At 39.5% G+C, this 25,590-nt stretch overlaps 2 protein-coding genes across 4 annotated transcripts in view; one reads left to right on the top strand and one right to left on the bottom strand.

Annotated features, from left to right (window-relative positions):
• The window catches only part of LOC121524724 (WD repeat-containing protein 70), a 66,388-nt gene extending 51,240 nt beyond the window's left edge, over positions 1-15,148 (top strand). Inside the window, exons 14-18 of the mRNA XM_041810208.1 lie at positions 6,099-6,199; positions 8,281-8,360; positions 9,716-9,832; positions 13,648-13,810; positions 14,433-15,148. Coding sequence (XP_041666142.1) covers positions 6,099-6,199; positions 8,281-8,360; positions 9,716-9,832; positions 13,648-13,810; positions 14,433-14,520 — 549 coding nt within the window. The 3' untranslated portion in view covers positions 14,521-15,148. The remainder of the gene's footprint in view (positions 1-6,098; positions 6,200-8,280; positions 8,361-9,715; positions 9,833-13,647; positions 13,811-14,432) is intronic.
• Positions 15,149-23,101: 7,953 nt separating this feature from the next.
• The window catches only part of gdnfa (glial cell derived neurotrophic factor a), a 35,206-nt gene continuing 32,717 nt past the window's right edge, over positions 23,102-25,590 (bottom strand). For all 3 annotated transcript variants that reach the window (XM_041810631.1, XM_041810629.1, XM_041810630.1), the window contains one exon: positions 23,102-24,889. In XM_041810631.1, the coding sequence (XP_041666565.1) occupies positions 24,327-24,889 (563 nt within the window). In that variant the 3' untranslated portion in view covers positions 23,102-24,326. The remainder of the gene's footprint in view (positions 24,890-25,590) is intronic.

Below are 25,590 nucleotides of genomic sequence, written 5' to 3'. Positions count from 1 at the left end.
ATCAGACCTGGACTTTTGTATTTACTCCGGTTATCTTTGTCTAATATTGAAATTTGTTTGACTATAAATTATTTAAGTGTGACAAATATGCAGAATAAAAGAAAAGAGGAATGCTTTTTCAGTGTGTAAAGGCTCATTGAACAGCCTCAGTGTACATTTTTAAAATCTTTGGAATTTTTATAGACTGGGAGCTGTTTCTGGCTCACCTTCACAGGTTTCTGTTCTCCTTTGTTGCACCTTCCCTCTCGTGCTTCACCGCTCTCGGTGAGCTGATCTCTGTTCCAAAGCTCTTTAGGTGTTCAGGCCTTTAATACAAACTGTCCATCTTTCATCCACAGTAACAGAAGCCAAGCTTGAAACTAAAGAGGAGGCTTTAACTTTGTTCTTTCTTGTGCATCATACCAGGCGAGATGTGAGAGCCAGCAGTTGCAGAGAGAGTTCATACTAATTACAGATGTCTCGGACTCGTGCCCACTCAGTGTGTAGCTGAGGCGCTAAGTCGAGAGCTCTCCTTTCTCTCGCTGCTTTATTTCGTCTGTGCAGCTCAGTCTGTCAGAATTAGCAGACATTTGGATCCACTCACACACAGCTGTAACTCTTGTGTCCCATTAGTGCTGGATCACAATATTTCATCGTCAGTATACATTTTAGTTGAATTGCTGTTGTCTTATTTATGCTAATCAGCCACTGGTATTTTAATCTGACGGGACAAAAAAAGCTGCTACTGAAGAACCGCCTGATTAAAGTTCCCCTCTCTATGATGTGATGTAATTTTGTGGACACGAAGCCTAAACAGGGGTTTCTAGAGTGTAAACACGCTGCTCTGAATATCTGGAAAGCAGCCTTACTGCTGGACTGGGCTGAGCCGTGCTTGGCTCGGGGTTCTCAGTGGATCCAGCTGCTGTGGGGGCCCCTCTGAACTCGTCTGTTTTTGGCCTGTTCTGCTCTTTCTGTTTGACTTGTTTCTCCGCTGACAGGATGATTTGTTTGGGTCTGAAGGGGTTGGTTTCCGAACTTAGCTTGACTGCAGTCACCTGGCCGTATTGTCGCTTTAATTTTGGTTTTACTGCCTGATTTGGGGTCATTTTATGTTTAGTTTCTGGGGTGTGTATTGGGTGAATTCCTCTAGCTTTGAATGAACCTGTGGAGTGTAACCGAATTCCTAAATGTCACCTCGGCCTTTGCTAGCATGCAAAAACCGGCTGCTTTGCTTTGACAACCCTGACACTGCAATTTATAACACATTACACATTTACACTGAAGCATAGCTACAGTCTGTACCCTGGACTTTTCATAATATGCACATGTAGGTACATGCTGATGTGGTTTCTATAGGGAAAGCATCTCCTACAGTAGGAATGTGATATTATGCAATGAAATTAAGAACTGAGACGGATATGGGCAATTTAAATGGACTCAATATGTATTGCAATTCTTAACTAGCAGAGGGTATCTGCTTTTGTTGTCTCTTACTCATTTTTTTGCTGAAGAAGTGTTGCATATAGACAGAAAGATTTTAAGGTTTAAGATGCATCTTGTCTCAAAGAGGTGGTGCAGATGAGAACTGACCACAAAATGGACAAAACAAAAAACTGCAAAAATTGCAAAGACTGATGAGTAAAACAAACGGCACAAGCGGCATGGGAAAGCACACAATATGTTATCATGCTGCAAAGCTCAAGACACCCAAAACATAAAGCATACACTCACCAGCCACTTTATTAGGTACACTTGATCCTAATCAGCCAATCACATTGCAGCAACTCATGCATTCATGCATGTAGGCATGGTCAGGAAGAATTGCTGAAGTTAATACGGAGCATCAGAATGCAGAAGAAAAAGGGATTTAAGAGACTTTTAATGTGGCATGGTTTTTGGTGCCAGGCAGGCTAGCCTAATGCAAATGCAATGCAAATTACATAATACAACTTCAACCTGTTACAAACAAGCTAAAAGTAACTGATGTTTCACATGCAGAGGTTACAGCTTTTGCTAGTTTCCATCTCCCTAGTTAGGCTTTTAGAAAATGAAAGAAAGTAAAAGTAAAGATATAAAGTTTGCATAGAAATTGCATAAAGACAGTTACACCTGATTAAAAAAATAAAGTAAAATTAAAAGATAAAATAGTAACATTTTACATCATAGTTACATAAAATTACAGCAAAACATGGTGTAGTTCAAAGTGCTCACATCTCTATTTTTATTTTAGCCACCCTTTAAGGTTTTCGTTGAAAGTTTTTATCTACTAGCATATTCACACAAAAACATCTCTGCGCTTTTAAGAGACTGGTCTGAAAAAAGGGAAAATATCCAGTGTGCGGCTTTTGTGTGGATGAAAAATGCCTCATTGATGTCAGAGATCGGAGGAGAATGGGCTGACTGGTTCAAGATGATAGGAAGGCAGAAGTAACTCAAATAACCGCTTGTTACATCCAAGGTATGCAGAATACCGTCTCTGAACGCACAACACGTTGAAGCTTAAAGCAGACAAACTACAGCAGAAGACCACACTGGGTGCCACTCCTGTCAGCCAAGAACAGAACACTGAGGCTACACTTTGCACAATCTCACTAAAATTGGACAATAGACGATAGGGAAAACATTGCCTGAGTCTCAGTTTAAGCTGCAACATTCAATTGGCCGGGTCAGTATTTGGTGTAAACAACAGGAAAGCATGGATCCATCCTGCCTTGTATCAGTTCTGGTTACTGGTGCTGGTGTAATGGTGTGAGGAATATTTTCCTGGCACACTTTCGGCCCCTTAGTACCAATTAAGAATCGTTTAAACACCATAGCCTACCTGAGTATTATTGCTGACAGTGTCCATCCCTGTATGGCCACTGCGTACCCATCTTCTGATGGCTTCTTCCAGCAGGATAACGCACCATGTCACAAAGCTCAAATCATCTCAAACTGGTTTCTTGAACATGACAATGAGTTCACTGTCCTCCAGTGGCCTCCACAGTCACCAGATCTCAATCCAATAGAGCACCTTTGAGATGTGGTGGAACGGGAGGTTGGCGTCATGGATGTGCAGCCGATAAATCTGCAGCAACTGTGTGATGCTATCATGTTGATATGGGCCAAAATCTCTAAGGGATGTTTCCAACAACTTGTTGAAACGATACCAACAGATAAGGCAATTCTGAAGGCAAAAGGGGTCCAACCCAGTACTAACAAGGTATACCTAATAAAGTAGTCTCTGAGTGTACGTTGGGCTGTAGATTTGAAACTCTGCTTGTCTAAATGTTTGCCAGAGTCAGAGCGATCTCTAAAAGCAGTGGGCCTATGCTCTAAAGTTTAACAATTTAAAACAAAAAAAAGAAAAATCAGTGTCTTTTAAAGCTTTCCGTGTTTCGATGCAGAAACATAGATTGAAAATGTGTTTGTAGAGATTATTGGACTCCCCTGATTTAAAACATGTACTGTAGACTGTTAGCAGAATTCCACCAGCTGCAGCTTTACATGTTCATATGTATTTAAATGACTCAGTTTAGCTTTAGCTTGGTTTACAGACTGGTAAGAATGATCAAAATTAGCTAATTTAAACATAACCCAGAGTGGGATTAATATCTCTGATTCGTGGTCATGCAGTGGAACTGTTCTTATTTTATTTTAATGTAATCCAGATTTTTATTCATAAAGGGACGTTTATCAGTGGACACTGAGTGGTTCCATTAGTATTCCTCTCACACCTTCCTGCTGCACAATGAGGAGTCAGTGCTGCAGACTGTGGCTTCCTTAAGCAGCATAAATGGAAAAAATACATTTAAATCAATGATTTTACAGTCAGAAACATTTTTGATAATGATTGATGCAGTTATAGCAGACATCACCTCCTCCCCAAAGCCTCTGATGTTAAAAAGTTTCACCTATCAAAATATGTGTGCCTCATATGAGGAGACGTGTTAATAACTCAGTATATCAATGAAAGGGCAGAATAACATCAGCTGCAAGGATCAAAGACCAGTACTAGCGCCACCATTGCTACACTCATCTGCTGTGGTGTGTGTGATCTACTTTGAGTCTGCAGATTGTTAAGGACACCAAAAAGTTGGCAAACTTGGTACAAATTGTGCAAATAACTGTTTCTGAACACACAGGACACATTTCCACTCTGGCCAGTTAAAGATCTTTTAAGAACTAAGTCTTGAGTTTCATTTTCAGCTATGAGTTCCTGCTCCATCATGAGGCAGAATCGATGAGAAGTGAGCATAGATCTGCAACAAATGGAAATTGAAAAATCATTACAAATCGTAACCAAATAGTTCCATGTACCCTGTCATCATGGAGTAGGCGGCATGTGCATCTCTATCTTATAGGACAGTTTTCAAGCTGTTAAATTGGATTTCTGCTGTGTAATGCAAACATATTTACATTCAGTGGACTTTTCTATATGCATTATCATCCATGTTCCAATGTATGAATGGAGTATGAGAGATTCATGTTAAGCACATCCTGTTAAAAGCCTTTTCCAGATCCTTCTATCAGTTACAGCCGGCTCATGATCTGGCTGAGCAGATTAACCCTCATCTGTCCCATGAGCTTCACTTCTGAGCTGCTGGCCTTAGAGTGTAGGCATTTATCTATGAGGTTTGTGTAGAACTGAAGCACTTTGTTGAATTTTTATTATAAAATAACATGTTTAAAGTGTATTTATTTGTCAGAGAGTTATCGTATTTTTAAAATGGTTTTTGTTGCAATGTCTTTAATTTAGTTTATTTTTACCGTATTTTTTGGTAGAAATACTGGCCTTAAATGAAAGTTATCAATGAGTCGTAACTGTGTTTTATTGCAGATGTGCGCCATGTCTGTACATTTCTGTCCTCTGGTGTGCGTGCGTATGTGCCTGATGTGTGCGATTGAGGCTCCTTCCTCTGGTATCCTGGTGGGAAGCCGAACAGCTGGGCACTAAGCAGCTTTCACCGTCACAGAATCTGGACGTCCCAGTCGCTGTCCTACTACCCACCCCCCATTCCATCCTATGCCCCCTGCTCTATACCCCCCCGCTGCCCCCCAGAGCGCCTACTCTGCTCCACATAAAAACCTGCCAACCCATTTCAGTATGAAAAAATCTGCACAGCTACTTTACCAGCATGGCAGACATTTCCATTTATGTTTGTTTTTTACTGGGAGAAAAAAGTCAAAATTTCCTCTATTTTAGTTTTTTTTTTTTAATACCTGTTTTTTTTAAACGGTACAATTTCTGTGTGTTTTCAATGATCAGTGGTAATAAAAGGACCAAAGCTTTTACAAAACTTCAGATCTTTAGCATTAATTTTATCCCAAAGCAACTTAAAGTGAAAAAAGGAGAATCACAGCAGTCTGCCAAACTCAGAGCAGTTAATTCTGACATTTCTCAGTTTTTTGCCATTTTAAAAAAAGTTACTTTTATGGCTCTTAAAAACTAAGAACCGAGCTGCACAAATTTGCAATGTTTCAGTGTAGAAACATTGCTAACTTATTTGTATTTGTACAACTTAGACATTATGTAGGAATTTGCAGCAATTTTGGGGCTCAAATCAAGAAATTCCCCCAGATTGTAAGACTGTGACTTTTATTTTTGTCCTCATGGCATCAAAGTGATTTGATTTTTATTAGCATCCTATCTAAGTCTAAAACTCTGGTATCGTGATGACCCCAGCAGGGAGTCTGGATCTGTAGTGTAGCTCACATGTTACAGAATAAACACAAACCTTTCATCACTTTCCAACAACTGTGTATCTCTCTCTCTGCCTCTCTTTCAGTGTGTCTCTATCTCTAACACACACACCTCTGGATAAATGTCGCATTCGCCTATTGGCACTGGGCCATCTGTCACACACAGACTGAGCGATTCAGACCTCATCCCAACAACCAAATATAGTCAACTCTAGAGCAGCAGAGCACGCTGGGACTGATCCCCGATGTACTACGACCAAGCCTGCAATACTTAGGACAATGAAATATAACAAACAGAAACACCTCTGCAGGATGTGCACAGTCTGCTGTGGGCTGGTGTTTTTAAAGAATGACCTCATTTCCTCACAAGCATCACTCAAGACTACTATACACAATCATTCAACTGTACTGTATTTTTGTCTGTCTGTGTTTTGCAGAGCGTTGTCCGCTGTCTGTGGCACCCGAAGCTAAACCAGATCATGGTCGGGACTGGGAACGGACTGGCCAAGGTGTACTATGACCCTGTTAAAAGCCACAGGTGATATTTGGTTATTTTTGAAGAATCATGGCTGGGATTATTTAATGTGGTTTTTTTCTCCAATAGCTCCTGGAATTTATCCTATCTAGTGAGTAAGTAAGTGTGTCCTCCCTTGATTGGCTTTAATAATACTCTAAAAAAAATGCACCATATCAGTACCACGAGGGCTTGCCTCCTGCCTAACATCCACCACCTTATGGCCTGGCTCCAGTTTCCTTTAGAGGCTGACTGAACAAAGTTGTTAGGGTCTCAAAACTAGCCAGCTACTTCTCCATTCTATTTTAGCATCCCAATTATTTTGGTAAGTCCTGGCTAAAAAGGACCATCCAGGTTGTTATCAACGCATAGTTTAAAAGCCAGCATCTGTGATGTGTTGGGGTTTATTAGTGCCCATGGCAGGGGTAACTAAAACATCTGTGAAGGCATTATTAATGCTAAGAGGTACATGTAAGTTTTAGGGTGACTTATGCTTCCGTCTAGACAGTGTCTTTTTCAGAAGACACTGAAAATCCTGAAAATAAGCCACATTCTGTGCAGGTAACAACAGCATGACTTCACAGAAAAGAGCAGGAACTAGACTGGTCTGCATGCAGTCCAGATCTGTTGCCCATTGAAAATGTATGGTGCATTACAAAGTAAAAAGTGTCTTCAGTCCTCATACTGACCTGTAATGTCCACATACACCCACTCCGCCGCACTTTGCAGCAACCTCGCTGTTGGAACTGGAAGCGTGTCTAGAACGATGCAGTGCAGCCCTGATCAGCTTGAGACAAGAGGACAGGGGTTATGGGAGAACTGTAAGTTCACGCAGGAATAGTGTGTCAACAGCGGATTATTTTGCCTTTTGGGGGTTGATCTGCCGTTCATTTTGACGTAATTCCATGATCTTATTGCTTCCACCATGGGTGAAAGGTTATTGTTTACTACAAAGGAAGGGTGGTTTCACATTAAATTCTGTTTTTCTTACCTTAAAAGTTAACGCAAATGACACCGTTGCAGCTCTGTGACCCACTGACCTCACAATGACCTTTTGCTCGTGCTGCAGGATGACACGTAATGTTGAGATAGTAGGGATTTATGATCAGGAGTCTGTGCATTGTACTTTATTTTGAAGTTGACCAGATACTTTGCATGTCTCCAACAAAGTGGAGGGGAGGCGCCGGAAGTGCACATGCAGTTGAACTGTTTGATTGACTTGAGAGGGGTCGAATTGCTTTGCAGTGCGTTTCACTGGCAGACCACAGCACAACCGTTGTATGTGGAAATTTGAGGTTGGAGTCTTGTTAGAAGGAAAGTTGAAGAAAATGATCATTTTGAACATTAAATATCTTATCTTTGTGCTGTATTTTACTGAATATCGACTGAAAGGCACTTACAAATCTTTATAGTCACTTGCTCTTTGTAATCACCAACAAATCTTTCAACTTTTGTAAAAGACTGCATTTCACTGCTGCAATAACAAACACATTCATGCTTTTGTTTCTTTTACAAGTAATAATGAGTATTTAGGTTTAAATAGAATTTTCTCATTGCTAGAATTTGTGAAAAAAGATATCCCTACATGAATCATGACCTTGTGAATTGGAATCGAATTGATTCGGGCAATCATACCCAGCCTTAATTGTCACCGTCGATTTACACTATAGGTGTAAAAAAAATCTTTCTAACTTGTCACATCAGCAAAAACAATAGCATCCACAAACTGCAGGATTCATTTAGAAATTTAGAAAAAAAAGGAAAAAACCTTAAGATCAACCCAGATGTTTTAGCAAACTGTCTCTTGAACGCCTCTATCTTGAACACACCACCTCTTAAATTGTAACTGTTCTTCTTAATATCATTATTATTTCTCCAAATAACAAATTATTCAGTAAATGCATCACTATGACGTCTTCTTGATACATTTTTGATGATGAATGAAAAAAACAGCAAAGACATTTCAAATTACTTTTTCTGCAGAAAACTATAATTAGCTTAGGTTCATCACAGGTTGAAGTATCTTTGGCTAAATGTAAACACCAGGCCTGGTTGTTTTTCTTTATCTGTAAATGCTGATTTGTAACCATCTGACTCTTTTGCAGAGGGGCTAAGCTTTGTGTAGTGAAGAGCAAGAGGAAGGAGAAACAAGCAGAGCTACTGACACAAGATTACATCATTACACGTAAGCTTTCCTTTAATTGTTCTGACACAAAAACTCATGTTTCATCTACGCTCTCTAAGAATCTGACCTTTTTAACAGATTGGTACATTGATTCCCTGCTCCTTTGCCTTGTCTCGAATGATGTGAAGTTTCACACATCAGCTTTAGCCGTTAAATAATTAAATAAGCTTTAAAATTGAAGTGCTTTTCTGCACTTTAATCCAGCATGAGTCACTGTTTACATGCTGCCTCTTGTTTGATTCTCACGCACAAAGATACAATCAAACACAATCTATCCGTTCTGGGGACTCTGCCAGGAGTGAGAGAGTTATTGAAGGCTTTTACAGCACCATTAGCTGATGGAGTAGGTTGTGGGTGAGTAGATCAGCAGCCTTAGGGTGATGAGCCACGCGACTTCCATGTGGTTCACAGTCACACCAGATCACGCTAAGGACGGCCACCTTATCCGCCCCCGCTGGCGTGATCTCCTCATGCTTACCTATGAATATACACGCACACGCCAGCCCAACTACCTGTCATCCTGTCATACCTGCAAACACATGAGGCTATCACCTCTTCTCTGCGTGCTTCTTGCTGTTTCACCCCCATACTTAAGTCATGAACCTGGATAAACGGAGCAGCCGGCTCTCTGATTGGCTGCAAGGTCCCAATTCAAACTCAGTTCATTGTTTGGGTTACTGATGCATCATGTGATTTAATTTCTATGCCAACAAGGTGTGAAGTAGGCAGGCGTTCATTGAGTGACGCATTTGATGCTCTAGCACTGGAAAATTAAAGCGGAGAGAAAGCGAGTGACGGCCCATTGAGAAAAGCGAGGGAATCTGTTAACAGTAACCTTTTTGCTTAATGGAGCATGGAGGGAGAAGAATTAAGAGTGAACAGCGACGGGGCTCCTGAATGGAAAATCACTTTATCAAAAAAGTGCCTCTTTGTAACCCCTGAGGAGAAGAGCACAGCACACACATGTACACGCTCCTTCTTGGACACGTTCAAGGGCACTCAGTCACTCTTACTCATGCACACATTCACTCACAGACTCATGGATTTAAGTGCTGCGGGCCTTTATTGTGATAGAGTTCACAAAAGTGTGAAGAGTAGCAGAGAGATGCTGCCTGAGGTCAACAGGTGTGTGTATTTTCTTTTGTGTGGGGTGTAGTAGTAGGTGTTGACTCTTTGTATAAAAACACGGCTAAATCTCTCCATGTAGCAGAGCAGTGCTGTACGAGTTATGCTAAAAACACGTAAACATGTTGCCAGGTGCCCGGTCTGCGTATTTGTGCATCTGTGTTTTGTGATCATGCAGTTCGAGTTACCAAAGCAACTTGATTATCCTTGTTTGCCCTTTGTGTCTCCAGCTCATGCCCTGCCAATGTTCAGAGAGGCCCGGCAGCGGAGTACACGGAAACAGCTGGAGAAGGACCGACTGGACCCAAAGAAGTCCCACAAACCAGAGCCTCCTGTGTCTGGACCAGGTAAATACAATTTACTCTCTGTATACAAGCCTCAAACATTGACTTCATTAAAGCAGATAAAAAATAAAGAAGACAAAAAAGAAAAAACGACGACTGTCCTCTGGAGATGATACAAGATTATAACAAAGTGAAAAGATACAAAAAAGTAATGCTTTTAAATATGACTATATTTTCTACGGTGAAATACTTAAGATTTTCTGAGCTGGATGAATTATTTATTCTGTTTGTAGCACATGCACATTTGTTGATGCTTTAGGCATTGCTCAGTCCAGCAAAAGTTGAAACAGTACTGCTAACTTTGCTTCTAAATTACTAATAATGCCAACTGTTTATTAGTTAAACTTTATTTATACAGTCCATTTCAGACAAATTTAACTGTAGTTCAAAATGCTTTAAAAGCAACTAGTGCGTACCAATACAGTGCCTATAAAAAGTATTCACCCCCTTGTTGTTTTGACATTGACATTGGTGTTATAAATCAATCATGGTTAATATTATTAGGCTTTTTTTGACCAAAAAAAACTTAATGCCAAAGTGAAAACAGATTTCTACAACGTAATGTCAAATAAACAAAAGTATGTAATGTAAGGTAAGTGTCTGCATAAATATTTCCCCCCTTTAAGTCAGTATTTAGTAGTCAGAGAGGTCCGGCCAATCAGTGCCAGTAGCCTCACAAGTAGTGAAATGTGGATTACCTGAGTGCAGTGAATGTGTCTCAAGTAACTGTAGTTTAGACACCTGTTTTTGGAAGATCCAGTCACTGATTGATCAGTATTCATGGCTACCATTACACCTAGGAGACAAAAGAACACTTAAGGCAACCCAGACAGAAGGTTATGAAAAAGGGGATGGATACAAAAAAAATTCCAACGCACTGAACACCCCCCAGAGTTCAGTTAAATTCATCATTAAGAAATGGCTAGACTAGAGAGAGAGGCCACCAAGACACCTACCACTACTCTGAAGCAGTGTTTTGGTCGCTTTTTTAAATTTTAGTCTCAGGTTTTAGATGAAATACATTTTAGTTTTAGTCTAATTTTAGTTGATGAAAACTTACAAAACATTTTAGTCTAGTTTTAGTCATCTTGACAAAAACTAAATTTACTTTTTGTCAGTTTTAGTCATCAAAGATCTATTGATGTTAGTCTTAGTCTAGTTTTTGACATGGAAAAAAAGGCTGTCCATTAATATTTTTAGTCATAGATTAAGTTGACGAATTAAAACTGCTCTGAAGGAGTTACAAGCTTCAGCAGCTGAAATGGGAGAGATTCTGCCTACAACAACTGTTGCCCAGGTTCTTCACCAGTCAGAAATATATGAGAGTGGCAAAGAGAAAGCCACCATTGAAGAAAAATTATTAAATTTAGACTAGAGGTCGCCAAAAGGCATGTTGGAGACTCCGTGGTTAAGTGACAAAAAGTTCCTTGGTCTGATGAGACCAAAATGGTGCTTTTTGGCCATAAGACAAACAGCAATTGGCGTCCGGCAGACACCAAAGAATCCCCACTGTGAAGCATGGCATTGGCAGCATCATGCTGTGGGCATGCTTCCCAGCAGCCAGTGTTGGAAGGCTTGTAAAGGTAGAGGGTAAAATAAATGCAGCAAAAAATTGGAAAAATTGTTCTTGCAAGAGAACTGCTTGCAGACTGAAAGCTCAAAACGTCCAAGGGGGTGAATACTTTTATAGGCACTTTATATATCTAATCTAGTTTCAGTACTATTTTAAGTTTGAGGGATATTTCCGACAAGAGGCATGAAAATGAGATCTACCCATCAGTTATAATATGATTTATGAATATTGGCCTGTAATGCCTGGGGTATCCCTATTATATTTCAGTAAGCTCAGATGTAGGACTACATTTATAATATCTTCAGCTTTATTAATGTTTCTTTCTGTTGTTTTAATGAAAAAAGGTTGTGTAAGAAAAGGCATAAAATTACCCTTATGTGTTTAAGCTTAATAACATGAACCAGGACTCGTAACAGCAGCTTTGTAAGTTTTGTACGTAAACATAAAAACATGTAGAGTCTTAGAGTTTCAGGCAAAGACAGGAAATAGCCCGCAAATGAACATGAAGCTCTATTTTATGAAAATAAGTTTGACTACTTGACAGCAGCTCAGTGGCTTTCAGATGACAGGCTGTCTTTATATTGTTTATCCTCGGAGTCGAAGGTCTTTGCATAAGTGCAAGGTGAAGTTTGGTGGTTGGCTCGATGCTTACAAGCAATGGAAAGAGGTGCCTCTCCATCTCCTAAACAACCTCCAGACTCACAGCTACAGCAGGAAATCCCTGCATGTTTGGGAACATACAGTCTGTGTGGTTGTGTGTTTGCACATGTATCTTATTCCTTGATCTTTTCAGACAAGCGAATAATGTCCTCTCTGGAAAGCACAGAGGATTTTCTCTGAAAGCTCTGTTAAGTGTAGGTAAAATCAGCCAGTACTGTAACCACTGCACGGACGAGTGTAGCATTTATGAATCCACACAAAAGCTAAGAAAGCTGAATGTGAGAACAGATCAGGCCAGAGTAGACCATCACAGAAATCTATGAATGTGAGACTTGTGTTAAAAGTTTGAATAAAAAAAGGTAGAAAACAGCAATCCCACAATGTTAAGAAGTAGTTGAGGCACTAGAATTATATATTTCAGAAACTTAAACTTTTCTATGAGTAACAGAAGCAAACAAAATCATGGGGAAAAAGACTGATTATATCTATCACATTTTTAGAACCTTGAAATAGCATCATGGGGTAGGTGTCAGATGAAACAGTAGACTGTCAGCTGGATTAGACTGTTTGCATTTTCAGAAAGTGAGTTTAGTTTTCATCAGACATTTAGAATCCATGATATTTCTCCACTGTGGGTAAATCTGCCAAATGACAATGCATCTGTAGCTATTCTGCCTCCCAGCTGTAGAAAGCAGGGATCCATGGTGTATAGAACATCTTTCCATGATTTGGTACAGCTCTAGGCAAGAGAGTAAATGCTTGGACAAAAAGTAAAGACTAAAATGTGAGGACTTTTTATAGTCTAAAACTAGACTAAAACTATAAAGAGTAGCAATGACTAAAATGTAACTAAAACTGAAAGGAATTTAATCTAAAGACTGAATCCAAAATTCAAAATAGCTGTCGAAATTAACACTGAACTGAACCCCTAATTGCTCCCAAGTGGCCTAGCCAGCAATGAATGAATGAGATTAGACCTCACTGTTTGGCTTTTTTTTCGTAGCGTATTCAATGCCTTTTTGTAAATGCCAGTCACGATTTAATGAGTTTTCTTCGACAGTGGCTTTCTCTTTGCCAACTCCTTCAGAATAGTCATGAGTGTTTTGGTGGTCTCTCTCACTCATTTTGCAAGGACAGCCTGATCCAGGCAGATTTACACATGTGCCATATTCCTTGGAAAAAAATTGTATCCATCCCCTGATTTACACTTTTAATAACCTTTTCTCAGAGTTACTTGGAGTGTTCTTTTGTCTTTATGGTGTAATGGTAGCAAGGAATACTAATTACACCTTCCAGACAGGTGTCTTTACACTACAATCACTTGAGGCGCATTCACTGCACTCAGGTGATCCTCATTTCATCAATTGAGAGACTACCAGCACCAGTTGGCTGGACCTTTGTTGAGTCTGGTCAGTCACTTTAAAGAGAAAGAATATTTATACAGTCACTTATTTTACCATTAATATTTTTATTTAATTGGCATGACTTCATAATTAATTTCAACATTTTAAATATGAAAATGCAGCACTGAAAGCTTGTTGCTTTAACTTCAGATGTCTTAATCAGTGATAATGTGTCCTGACAGGTCGTGGAGGAAGAGTAGCTGCTCATGGTGGCACCCTGTCGTCTTTCATCGTAAAGAACATCGCTTTAGATAAAACAGACGACAGTAACCCACGAGAGGCCATCCTTCGCCATGCCAAGGACGCTTCAGAAAACCCTTACTGGGTTGCCCCAGCTTACACACAGTAAGAAAAGCTCACGTCTTCATTTGTAAAAACATGAATGATTAAAACCCTATCTGTCCATCTATTGCTCTCTCCATCATCTCCTCTCATTAGCGATCAGAGCAAGACGAGCACTGGGAGTGCTAATCAGGTTAGAGTGATGGTTCTCGGGTTTCTTCCTCCCGGTGTGACACATGAATGTTTAAAGAGTTTGACACACTTTAAACTGCAGGAAGCAGAGGAAGTAATGGACAGCTTTAGATCACTATCAGACTCAAATGGCTCTGCGAGCAAACGGTCTGCTTCTAATCACCCAAGACAAAAAGACTACTTCTAAGTGAAATATCCTGTAGTAATCTGATAAACTGCACCATTTTCAGATGGATGCGGGAATTCAAGAGCATACTAACAGCTCTATTTGTTGTCCGTGAGTCACACTGGATCCAAGACACGGATTCATTCAGGAAGAGTCAATATCTTAGAAGAAATCTTTCATTCTAAACCCTACAATTAAACTTCTTTAAGCATATTTGTCTTCGCAGCTGTCTTCTGGGCTTTTCACTTTAATTTGCAGTTTGTCTCTTTGCTGAATCTGCCTGGAAAAACTCCTCAATCATAACCTCTTTGGTGTGATTCCTTTCAGCACCCAGCCAGAGCCCGTGTTTGCAGAGGAATCTGAGGAGGACGAGGAGGCCGACAAGGAACCAGAGTGGAAGAAACGCAAGATCTGAGGTGCTTCAGCAGCAGATTTTTTTATATAAAGGATAGCTGACAGGGTGGGCTTGTGGTTGGTTATAAAACCTCATAACCACAAGTTTTCAGCAATCTATCCCAGAACATTAAGTTGCTGTCACAAACTGTGCAGATGAGCATCAATTACATCAGTTGTACAAACCTGCCCTCCCCTCTTCTGTATTTTTTAGCTTTAATGTATTTATGTACATGCTTCTGTGTTGTCTGGCCAGCAGAGGCATTTTTATGGAGCAAGCCTAATATAATTTTATACAGGTTTATGTTGCCATTCATCAACCGCTGGAAAAACTTGGCTTTTTACGTCTGTTTGGATTAAACGTACTTATTTCTCATCATTTCTATTGTCCTTTCCTCCCACAGCCCTTGAGTCTGCTAATTCCACATAAATCAGCTCCAGATTTTGCGGTCTAGTCCTGTTCATCAGCTATGGAGAACAGTTTACTAGATCGTAAGGAGATTGTAAAGATGTAAAAAAAAGCCGCTATAGTTTCTAGAACTGCATTTTTTTTTATGTGATGTACAAAACTTCATTCAGCCAGCTGCTAATTTAGCGTGTTTCCATTATTTTCCTTCACCTCAACAACCTAAATAAAGGAATTTGTGCTCTCTTGTAAATGGTGATATTTTATCCAATGTTACAGATTTTACCAGCCGATCAAAGGAATTCCTCTGTCAGATTTTTGTGGGGCACTGGCTCAACCCTGCAGATACACTTGGTCCTCGCCAAAACTGGTTGTTTAAACTCTCTGCTTTACATCTAATGTTAGAACACTTTAATTGATCCTGATCCCTGTCCTGTCTATTCACTACAAAAGGAATAATGAGCAGAGGTGCCACACCGTCTACAGGGGGAGCCAAATCAATACAAACCTCATGGTCCTCTCAGTTGCTTTAAAGAGCAATTTAACCGCCTGACCACCTTGTTCAGATGAAGAACTATGTTTATGGGAATTTAGTAGTACTGTTGCTCAATTAGGGTCTGTATCTTGATATTTTAGTATTTAAATTCTACATTTTGACTTTAAAAATGAGCATCGCAACAGCTGTGACCTGTCTGATGCAAATGAATTTTCTTGAGAAATTTCTACTGGCTAATCTCATGCGAAATCGCACGTGGTGCCGTCTGTTGTCACCACAGATCCCACCTTTTCCCCGACTGTTAGCTTTTATCCTAGTTGCTGAAATCACAGCTTCACCAATCAGAGACGTTGCTGTGATACTATAGAATTGTAGGTAATGTAGTGCTGCCTTCTGAGATTGCAACTAAACTGTCTTTTTTTCGTAAAACAAGGTCCATATTATGAAAAATTCTATTTTTAAAAAGTATTTCCCAAGTGCTGTAAAACAGAGCAAGGAATTTAACACAGCTTTTCCAAACATACTAGTTTTATTTTGGATGCTTATGATGTTTTACTCTACCCTCCTTAGATCTGACCTTTTTGTTGAGCCATAGCACAAATCACTGTTTTGCAATGATGTGCTTTAATTTTATAATGTTCAAATTTTGTAAAATCAAGTTAAAACTGAGGGTTATCTTCACATTTACACACAGTAAAACTTCAGTAAGGGTTTGAGCTGTCACTGGAGAAAGCATCAAGACAAAAACAAAAGAAAATGTTTAGACTTGAGAGAAAAAAAAATGTTGATGCTCACAAAGCAGAAGAAGGATCTACAAAGTTATCACAGTGTTTCCAAATGTTGAGAACTGGAATGAGAATTATCAAGAAATTCAAAGAGAGCAACACAGTCCAGAACAAGCCTAGCAGAGGTAGGAAGAGAAAGATTTCAGAGACTCGGGAAAGAAAACTAGTGAGAGATGTGTCTAAAGACACCAGAACAACTGCCAAGACACTAGTGAATGCTTTAGCAAAGTAAGGAATTGTAGACTGAAAGAACACCATCACTAGAGCCTTGCACAGGAATGGATCAAGAAAAAGTACACTTCTTTTCAAGCCAGACTGAAGCCTGCTAAGGAATACCTGGTGAAAAATAGTGCATACTGGAAGCATGTCCTTTGGTCAGATGAGACCAAACTAGAGCTCTTTCACCATAGAGCTGTTGCTTCTGTTTAGAGAAAAAAGGGAGAGGTGTTATCACCCAAAGAACACCGTCCCCACAGTGAAACATGGTGGTGGGAGTATCAGTCTGCTCCAGTCCGTCTGGAATCTCGTGAAGGAATCATGAAGAAATAATGATATGTGAAGATTTTAAATTCAAAACCTCAAACAGTCAGCAACAAAACTGGGTCTGGGTCTTTGCTTTGTCTTCAGACAACAACGTTCAAAACATTCATGGCTCCTGGTGAAGAACTACCTTCAGAAGACCAAAGTGAATGGTACTGACTCAGCTGCACAAAGCCCTGACTTAAATCCCATAGAAGATCTGGGGGTGAACTGAAGACCAAGGTCCATACCAGAAGACCATCAAATCTGGAGGCACTTGAGAGATTGGTCAAAGAAGAATGGGCTGAGATTCCTCAGGAGAATGTCTGAGACTTGTTGAAAACTACAACAAACAACTGCAGGCTGTCATCCAGCAAAAAGGAGACACAACTGACTATTAGCATCAGGTGGCTAATAATTTAGACCTTGGTAGTTTTAGTTTTTGAGACATAATTTTGTTTCTGTGTGCAATGTTAAATAATACAGGAATCCAAAATAAAACTAGGATGTTTGGAAACACTGTAATGAAAATTATTTGCTTTAACAGCACTTGGGAAAAACAGAATGACTGAATTAATGTCTGAGGTTTTAGAGGTATGCACTGTCCATCAGGCTGTTATAGACCATGACTGCTGAAGGGTTCCAGGACTGTTCTGAACAGGGAAAATATACTGCAAGTGTTGACAATTTCTCATGATTAAACATTAACTTTTTACACCTCCATCTGTTTTGTTTGAAGGATGAAATAAGGTCATATCTCTGAGGATTGAACTGTTTATATGCATGAAAATTAAAAGTAGGTATGGCCTTTTTATCGTAGGGTATTGCCTGTTTAAAGACGAGGAAGTGCAGACCTGACAGATGGAAGCATTTTTGTGTATAAAGGTATTTTAGCTGACAGAGTTAACTGTACAGATCTTATAAAAACCACGATAATGTTCTGTATACATTTCACTGCAACCTTGGAATACATCAACAAACCAAAGTGAGCTGTCTTGATTTTTCAGTACATCTGGTTTATAACAGCAGAAACATGAGACACTTAGCTGTATAAATTTTGAATTTTTATATATATTCTAACACATGGGGTTTTATATCTGTTTCTGTTTTTTCTTTCCTCTTCAGTTGCTCAACAAACTTTTATTGTGGAATGTTTTTATACCCCTTATCTGTCATTTTAGCTGGTGTTTCTCCTCAGCGACTTACAGCGGATAAACTGCAGAGCAATCTTTAAATTCTGCGCCAACCACAGTTACAAGAAGACAATCGAATGTCTCTGTGTCCTGGCAAGAATCCCGAAGCCATAAATATGAGACAAAAAAATACCAGGACAAGAGAGATGGAGGGATTAAATCAGTGAGTGATGTTTTTAAGAGGAGACTGGCTTTGTGCTGGAGAGGCTGACGTCAAGCTCTGCAGGAGGAGAAGAGTTTTCAGCCAGCAGGAAGAGGTGAGGAGGAACGGCTGTTTCAGTTCAAGTGTCGCTATTACAACTTTGAATCAACGAGTTGGCCCATGGACACCTTTTCCATACTACTACTTAATATGCTGCTCAAAGCACTGAAAGTTATTCAGTAACAGCTGGTCTACAATTTCCTAGATGTTCAGAACAGCTGTAAACCTTTTGTTGTCATTTAAACATCTTTCAACTAAATAACTGAGCCAAAAGAAAACCTTTCTTGACTTCATTGAAAATGTTTTGGAAGAAGTCCTGAGGAAAACTAGATAGTAAACTTTGACTCCTGTATGATGTACAGTGCTTAACAAATTTATTAGACCACCCTAACCCTAACCAAAGTAAGGTTTATGCCACAGCTGCCCTAAATTAACAGCATTGGTAATTACCAAAATCATTTTTTATGTTTCTGCAATGGTTAATACACCAATATGCAGAAGCTCTTTAACCCAAATGATATTTTTAATGCTAAAATAGAATTATTATTGTTATCCATGAATTTTCAAATTTACTGATTTACAAAAAACTGAAAAAAAAGTAAAGCACATTAATATTTCTTGATTAATATGTCAAATTATAGTTAGTTTACTTGCATTCCTGAACAGAAAAATGAGTTTTAGTGGTTGAAAGTTATGCTTGATTAATTTCTGACTTCTCAGAGAAGCCCAGTGAGCTGGCTCAAATTTGGGTGAATTCAGTTTGAAATCCCTCATTCCTGTTCAAAATGGTAAAACGTGGAGAGCTCAGTGAAAATGAATGAGTCCGCATTAAAGCACTTCATGATGCTGGATGGTCTCTGAGAAAAAAATGATAGGTGGTCTAATAAATTTGTTAGGCACTGTGTATAAAACAAGGTTGGAGTTGATTTAAATTTTCTTTCTGGTTTGATCTCCCTTATACACTTCTCTCCAAAAATATTGGAACAGTGAGGCCAATTCCTTTATTTTTTGCTGTAGACTGAAAACATTTGGGTTCAACATCAAAAGATGAATATGAGACATGAAATCAACATTTCAGCTTTTATTTCCAGATATTTACATCTGGATGAGAAACAACTTTATGATTTGGCCCCCAGGCCTTGAGTTTGACACCTCTGCTATAGAGCATGCATTTTTACCTGCTAAAGTGGAGACTGAAGGGAGTAACCCCCAGAAACAAACAGCAACTGAAAGAGGCTGCAGTGAAAGCCTGGAAAAGCATCACAGAAGAAGAATGCAAAAGTTTGGTGATGTCAGTGGGTCACAGGCTTGATGCAGTTACTGCAAGCAAGGATTTGCAACTAAATACTAAGTCTTATTTACTGTAATCTATTTTGATTCCAAAAGCTGAAATGTTGTTGATCTCTTGTCTCATATTCATCTTTACATGTCAAACCCACATATGTTCAGCCTACAGCAAAAATAAAGGACTTGGCCTCACTGTTCTAACAATTTTCGTGGGGAGTCTACATTACAAACAACGCTTAAAATGGTTGTAAAATACATTTAGTACGATGAGATACAAGTTGCATGACCACTTTGATTTTTAATGAATTGTTGATTATTTAAATATTCAGAAATCATGAATCATCCTAAATAGTTATTGAATCTTTAGTCCATACATTTCAATACTTAAAAAATGTTGATAAGAGCAGTTTTCATTGTTTGGTGTCAGCACTGAAGACAAACTGCAAATCTAGTATTAAAGCAACCTTGTTTAGAGAAAGTTTAAATGTTTATAACTTGACCATAAGACCCAAACAAAGTTGTGAAGACTTCTGACTTTGTATAACAAGAATTAGACCACAGCTTGGCCCATTCCCAGACAATTTGTTCTCGTAGTCCACCAGCTATACATTGTAAACACACCTGAAGCTCCTGCTTAATGACACACTGTCTGCAGCAGCATTAACATATCCTCTTTGCACTGTGGAAAAATTCTTTGATTTATAGCTCAGTGGCTCTTTACGGTTGGCTTTTGTTTACTGTACGACCCTGGCTCGAGTTCAGGAATGCAGAGCAGGAGGGGATGAGGCACAATATAGAGACCATCCCTCAAACCATCCCCACAATTCTCCATTTAACCCAATTTTTCATTCCTAATTCTTCATGATGCTTGTGTAAACACATCCCAGGCAAATTAGCACCATCTGGCACTGGTTGCATTGTTGTACATGGCAGAACACCAGGAGGCATGCTCATTTGATAGAAACAAGTTTTATTACTTTAAAAAGTTATAAAATGAATATTGTACAAAAATAAAGTTTGCCGAGAGCTTTGGTTCTGTAACACAAAACAAGTGAGACGACATGACAGGTTTTTTTTCACAGAGGTGTGAACACATGAGGAGTGAAAACAAATCCAATCCCTTCTAGCTGTAACACTGAGGATTCCTTTGCATCTGTACTTTTTGAATGTTAATGTTTGCATGAAAACCGGAGGACTAATCGCCAGAGACAAGAGCAAACAGTGATAGAGATGAGGGGGCTGGTGGTCACAGTTTACATACATTAATGTATGATATTGGAGAATGGCTAGGCGCTCCAAGGCTTCTGGGAAGTCTCCTAACGGCACATTCTCATCTGGAAAGCCTTACCCACGAATCACTTGTTAAAAGGGAAGATGATCCAATTGATGAGGTATGCTGTGATAAAAGCAAGAGTCTTTTTTCCCCTCTCTGTAGTGTTTGGCCTAAATTCAGCTTGATGCAGTGGATTTGTTCTGTGTACAGGGGGATTACACAGTAAAGCTGGCTTGCTTGCTTGCTGCTGGGTGGGCACAGATACCTTGGTCCCTAATCCATGCTAACATCAAGACCTACTCGAGGGCTCTCTTTGTTCCACTTAAAAAGATCCCTTCACAGGGTCTCGGCAACACGCTTCTAAAGAGCTTCCTGTTGTCCTGGATGTATAGCATTTGTCAAATTTGGGAATATTATTCACTGAACAAGTTATTACATGAAAAAAGGCATGTTGAACCTACTCATTATCTTCCGTCTGAGACTCAAACATTTCCTTTTGTCGTAACACCTTGTCCTGAGATATTTACGTCGAATGGTGATGACAGCCGCTATAGTGGCTAGATGTGCAATTCACAGAAATGCCTTCGCCAATGGGGATATTTGGTTAAGACTCATGTTAGCGGATCACTTTCAAATCCCCTTTCAGGGAGTAAGACCTGTCTGTCAGAGAGGAGACAGAAAACACAGGCAGTCCTGTGAACTTTAAAGCTTATTGGGATGGTAACTGCTGCAAAGCCTCTGCTCAGACTTGGTGCAAGGCCAGATTGAGGTTTTGGGTAATGTAATGCTGATAGACAGGTGTTTTAGTAGTTTCTGGATCCTCAAAGGCAACTACAATTCCTCTGGGAGACCACCACCATACTCACTTTAATTAAAGATGTGATAGCCCTTTTTGTGGAGTGACATTGAATATATCATGTGGTTTGGATTTGAAAACTGTCTGAAAATTAAAAGCATCAATGAGTCTGTTGGAAACAGTCAGTATATTAACATGCACACTCAATTTAGCTACAATAATTGCTCACTTAGACCGTTTAAATGCGACTGTCCTCTCTGCACACAAGCACCAAAGGGGAACAGATTAACTGATCCAAGTATGTGGGACCCCTCTACAGTAGGTGGTGATATGCCTCCTTTCAGCTAGTAATATCAGATCTTCTTCGATTTGACCTTGCCAAGCACACTAACTGCATATCAGATGGTGAAAACACGAATGACTCTACAGCCCTAGTTGTTCTGTATGTACTCTATGCTTTACTTTTGGCACAAATGCATTACAAGTTATCCTCTTAATGGTGATATTGAAGGCAGACAACAACCTCGCATGTATGCAAATTGACTTCTAGGTCAAAACATGGCATGGAAACTGTGGAGCCTGCACAGAATGCCTGGTCCAGTTGGGGCTGAATGAGGTGTGAATGTACAAGAGCGAGTCAATCTTTCACCACTGTATCTAAGTATGCTGATAAGTAATTCAACCTAGTGTGATTTCAGTCAGACCAACATGTTTACATACAGTGCCTATAAAAAGTATTTATCCACTTAGATGTTTTACCCTGTTATTGATTAAACTGATCTAAAGTGAATGTCTGATTTAAAGTGAATGACCTAATTCATCACAGGTCCAGCCAAAGACACGTATGTCTGGGAGGTCCAAACACTGGTTGATCAGTATTCATAGCTATCATTACTCCATGAAGACAAAAGAACACTCCAGGCAACTCAGAGAAAAGGTTATTGAAAAGTATAAGTCAGGGGATGGAAACAAAGAAATTCTGATGCACTGAACATTCCCAGGGTTTAGTTAAATCCATCATCAAGAAATAAAACGAATATCACACATATAAATCTGCCTAAATCAGGCCATCCTCACAAACTGAGCGACCGTGCAAGAAGGAGACTAGTGAGAGAGGCCACCAAGACACCTATTACTACTCTGAAGGAGTTACAAGCTTCAGCATCTGAGATGAAATACACTCTGCATACAACAACTGTTACCCAGGTTCTTCATCAGTTAAAATTTTATGGGAGAGTGGCAAAGAGAAAGCCACTGTTGAACTTGTCGACATCATCAAGTTGATCTCATGATACCAAAATGGTGCTCTTTTGGAAATCAGACAAGACGCAAGGAGCAAGTTGGTGGCAGCATCATGCTGTGGGGATGCTTCTCAGCAGCCAGCCCTGGAAGGCTTGTACCGGTAAAGGCTAATATGAACGCAGCAAATTATGAAATATGAGAAATCTGGAGGACAATCTTATTCAGTCTGCAAGAGAACTACGGCCAGGGAGAAGATTTATTTTCCAGTAAGACAATGAACCTAAGCATACAGCAAATACTTAAGTTTCCTATTTTACATTACACCTTTTAATTTAATTGATGTTACTTTGTAGAAATCTGTTTTTACTTTGACATTAAAGAGATTTTTTTTTATTCTTCTGGTCAGAAAAAGCCAAATTAAATTGACCATGATTGGTTTATAAAATCAATAAAATGGTAAAACATCCAAGAGGTCGAATACTTTTTATAGGCACTGCATGTTTTAAAAGCCCAGTTTTAGTCAGACTATTTAAGCTGGATGAATCGACTTTTTCTGCCTGTAAACATACTGAATGTAGCACTGTTTGATAAGGAGTCTATTACCAGGTGCTGGGAATTGCATGCAACTGTCTGTCTTGGTGCGACCAAACTGTCCAAAAATAAATGAAATGTCCAAAAATAAAGTCTGTCCCTCAAAATGCTCCCAAACTACAGATGAACTCAATCAAAAACCTTCCATTGGTCCCCTCCTCTGTGTCTCCTTCTGAACTTGGTGATGTTAATCAGTTAGACTGTTTTAGAAAAACTGGAATCTAAGTGAAGCTAAAAAGCACTATCAGAATGTATGGATGAGTGTTATACGATTCTGGATCAGGTTTTCTGGACTCTGCTTGAGAAAATGCTCCACTTTGGCACCATCCAGGACAGACAAAGCTTTAAATAAATAAGAAAAAAACAACTATTTCTTTCATAAAATGGATCAAAATAAATAACAATAAGTTAATTCCATCTTAATAAATATACCTCTTACACACATGTGTATGTATATATATATATATATATATATATATTTGTATACATATATAAATGATAGGGTTTTATCTAGATGACCCAAAAGTCTTTGCTGAGCTCTGGTGTGGGTTTCCTTTGTCATCCATTGGCTCTAAATATTTGTGTCCAAATCCAGACAATGTAGTGGGAGTGATTTAAATGACAGCTTAAATACTCCTCATATATCCAAGTTGGAAAAACAATACAACTTTAGATGCTAATTTTCTTCACTCACAAATGTTAGGACTACACAGGTAGCAGATCTGTAAGTGTAGCAGTATTGTTTCATCTGCAAAATGCTGCACACCTCATACTTTTTTGCATGTGCCACATTGCAATGTCCATATCAGAGCCCAGACTGTCAAAAGTAGATGTATAGGTTCCTCTTGCAGCAGCTTTTCCGTTAACTTTTAGGTCATTGAGGCATTTTGTTACATAAAACTAGAGACAAATCACTCCATCTTTGACCTTTGATACCCATTCCAGACAGGGATTTCTGCCTTTGCAGCATCAGATTGTAAAGTGATCCTTAGTTCACTGTTGCTACTCATGTCTGCTATTTTGCCACATCCATGCGACTCAGACACAGCCACACTTCCTGGCAGAATGCTTCTTCAACGTGTGATACACAACATTGTCGTCCAAGAAAGATAAGTCATCGTCAAAAGCGATGGGTCGACAGCAGGTGCGTGAGGGCGTGTCCTTGTTCAGCTTCTTGTTGTGTGTGAGGTTGTTAAGTATCTTGTCATAGTTTGTCTCGGCCTCAGCGCAAGGGCCGCTGCAGTACCGAAAGATCAGCTCCTCTTTAGTCTGGTAGCCCAGCCCCAAATCTGTCACATTGAGGTGGACCTCCTTTAGCAAGCAGCCTCGAGTCTGCACTGATATCCTCTCCCTCCCTCTTTCGCCTCGCCCTCCTTTGCTACCTCGACTTCCCCCTCGCCCCCGGTTTCGCCTCCTGTCTCCATGTCCTCTCCCCTCTCCTCTTGTGCCCCCTGTGTTTGCTGCTCCCCTCTGTCTCTGTTGCTCCCTCCGTCCCCTGGAGCCCCCTCTGGGATCTGACGATCTACGGAGTCGGCCAATGGTAGCCTCGATAAAATCCATTACATCATCAAGCTGCTCAGGATAGGGGCCTGCGATGTCATCTAAAAGATACAAAAAAAAAAACCAACAACAGATTAAATCACTTATTTAAGCAATCATTTCAACAAAAAAATGTTTCCAAAATTCAGCTTTACTCTGTCAATAACAGTGCTTTCAAATGGGCAGAAATGTTCTTTTAAATATCCCAGTGAGAACAACGAAATTAAACTTCATGACTAATATGAAACACTGGTAAACCAAACAATTCTCAGCCAAAAACAGTGATTCTGCTTCCCTCTGTAGTGACCATCTGGTCTATTCTTAAGTGCTTCATCTGCTTTATATTTGCTTTGATCCTAGGAAAGTTCACTAAGTGAATAAATAAATAATACATGCATACATACATAAGGTAACCGAATTATGTCCTAATATTAGCAGCAGTTCCAAACCTTGATGTTGGACAGAGACACTGTAAGTGACAGAGACACTGATACTAGCAAGCCCTGAGGGTTGCTAAACTGCATTGTTCTTGTATGAAAAAACATGGACTTCATCAGTAAGGGAAAAAATGCATTAGTGTTCACCCGCCCTTATTATCAAGTTTCCCTACGAGGTTCTTTCTCAGGAATGTGTCTTCTACAGTGCCTATAAAAATTATTCACCCCCTTGGATGTTTACCCTTTTATTGATTTTGTAAATCAATCATGGTCAATATAATTTTTTTTTGTCAAAAACATTTCAAAGAGAAAACAGATTTCTACAA

The sequence above is a fragment of the Cheilinus undulatus genome, linkage group 17 (genome assembly GCF_018320785.1).
Source record: "Cheilinus undulatus linkage group 17, ASM1832078v1, whole genome shotgun sequence".
Classification (NCBI taxonomy): domain Eukaryota; kingdom Metazoa; phylum Chordata; class Actinopteri; order Labriformes; family Labridae; genus Cheilinus; species Cheilinus undulatus.
This window is presented reverse-complemented; position numbering and strand designations above follow the sequence as displayed.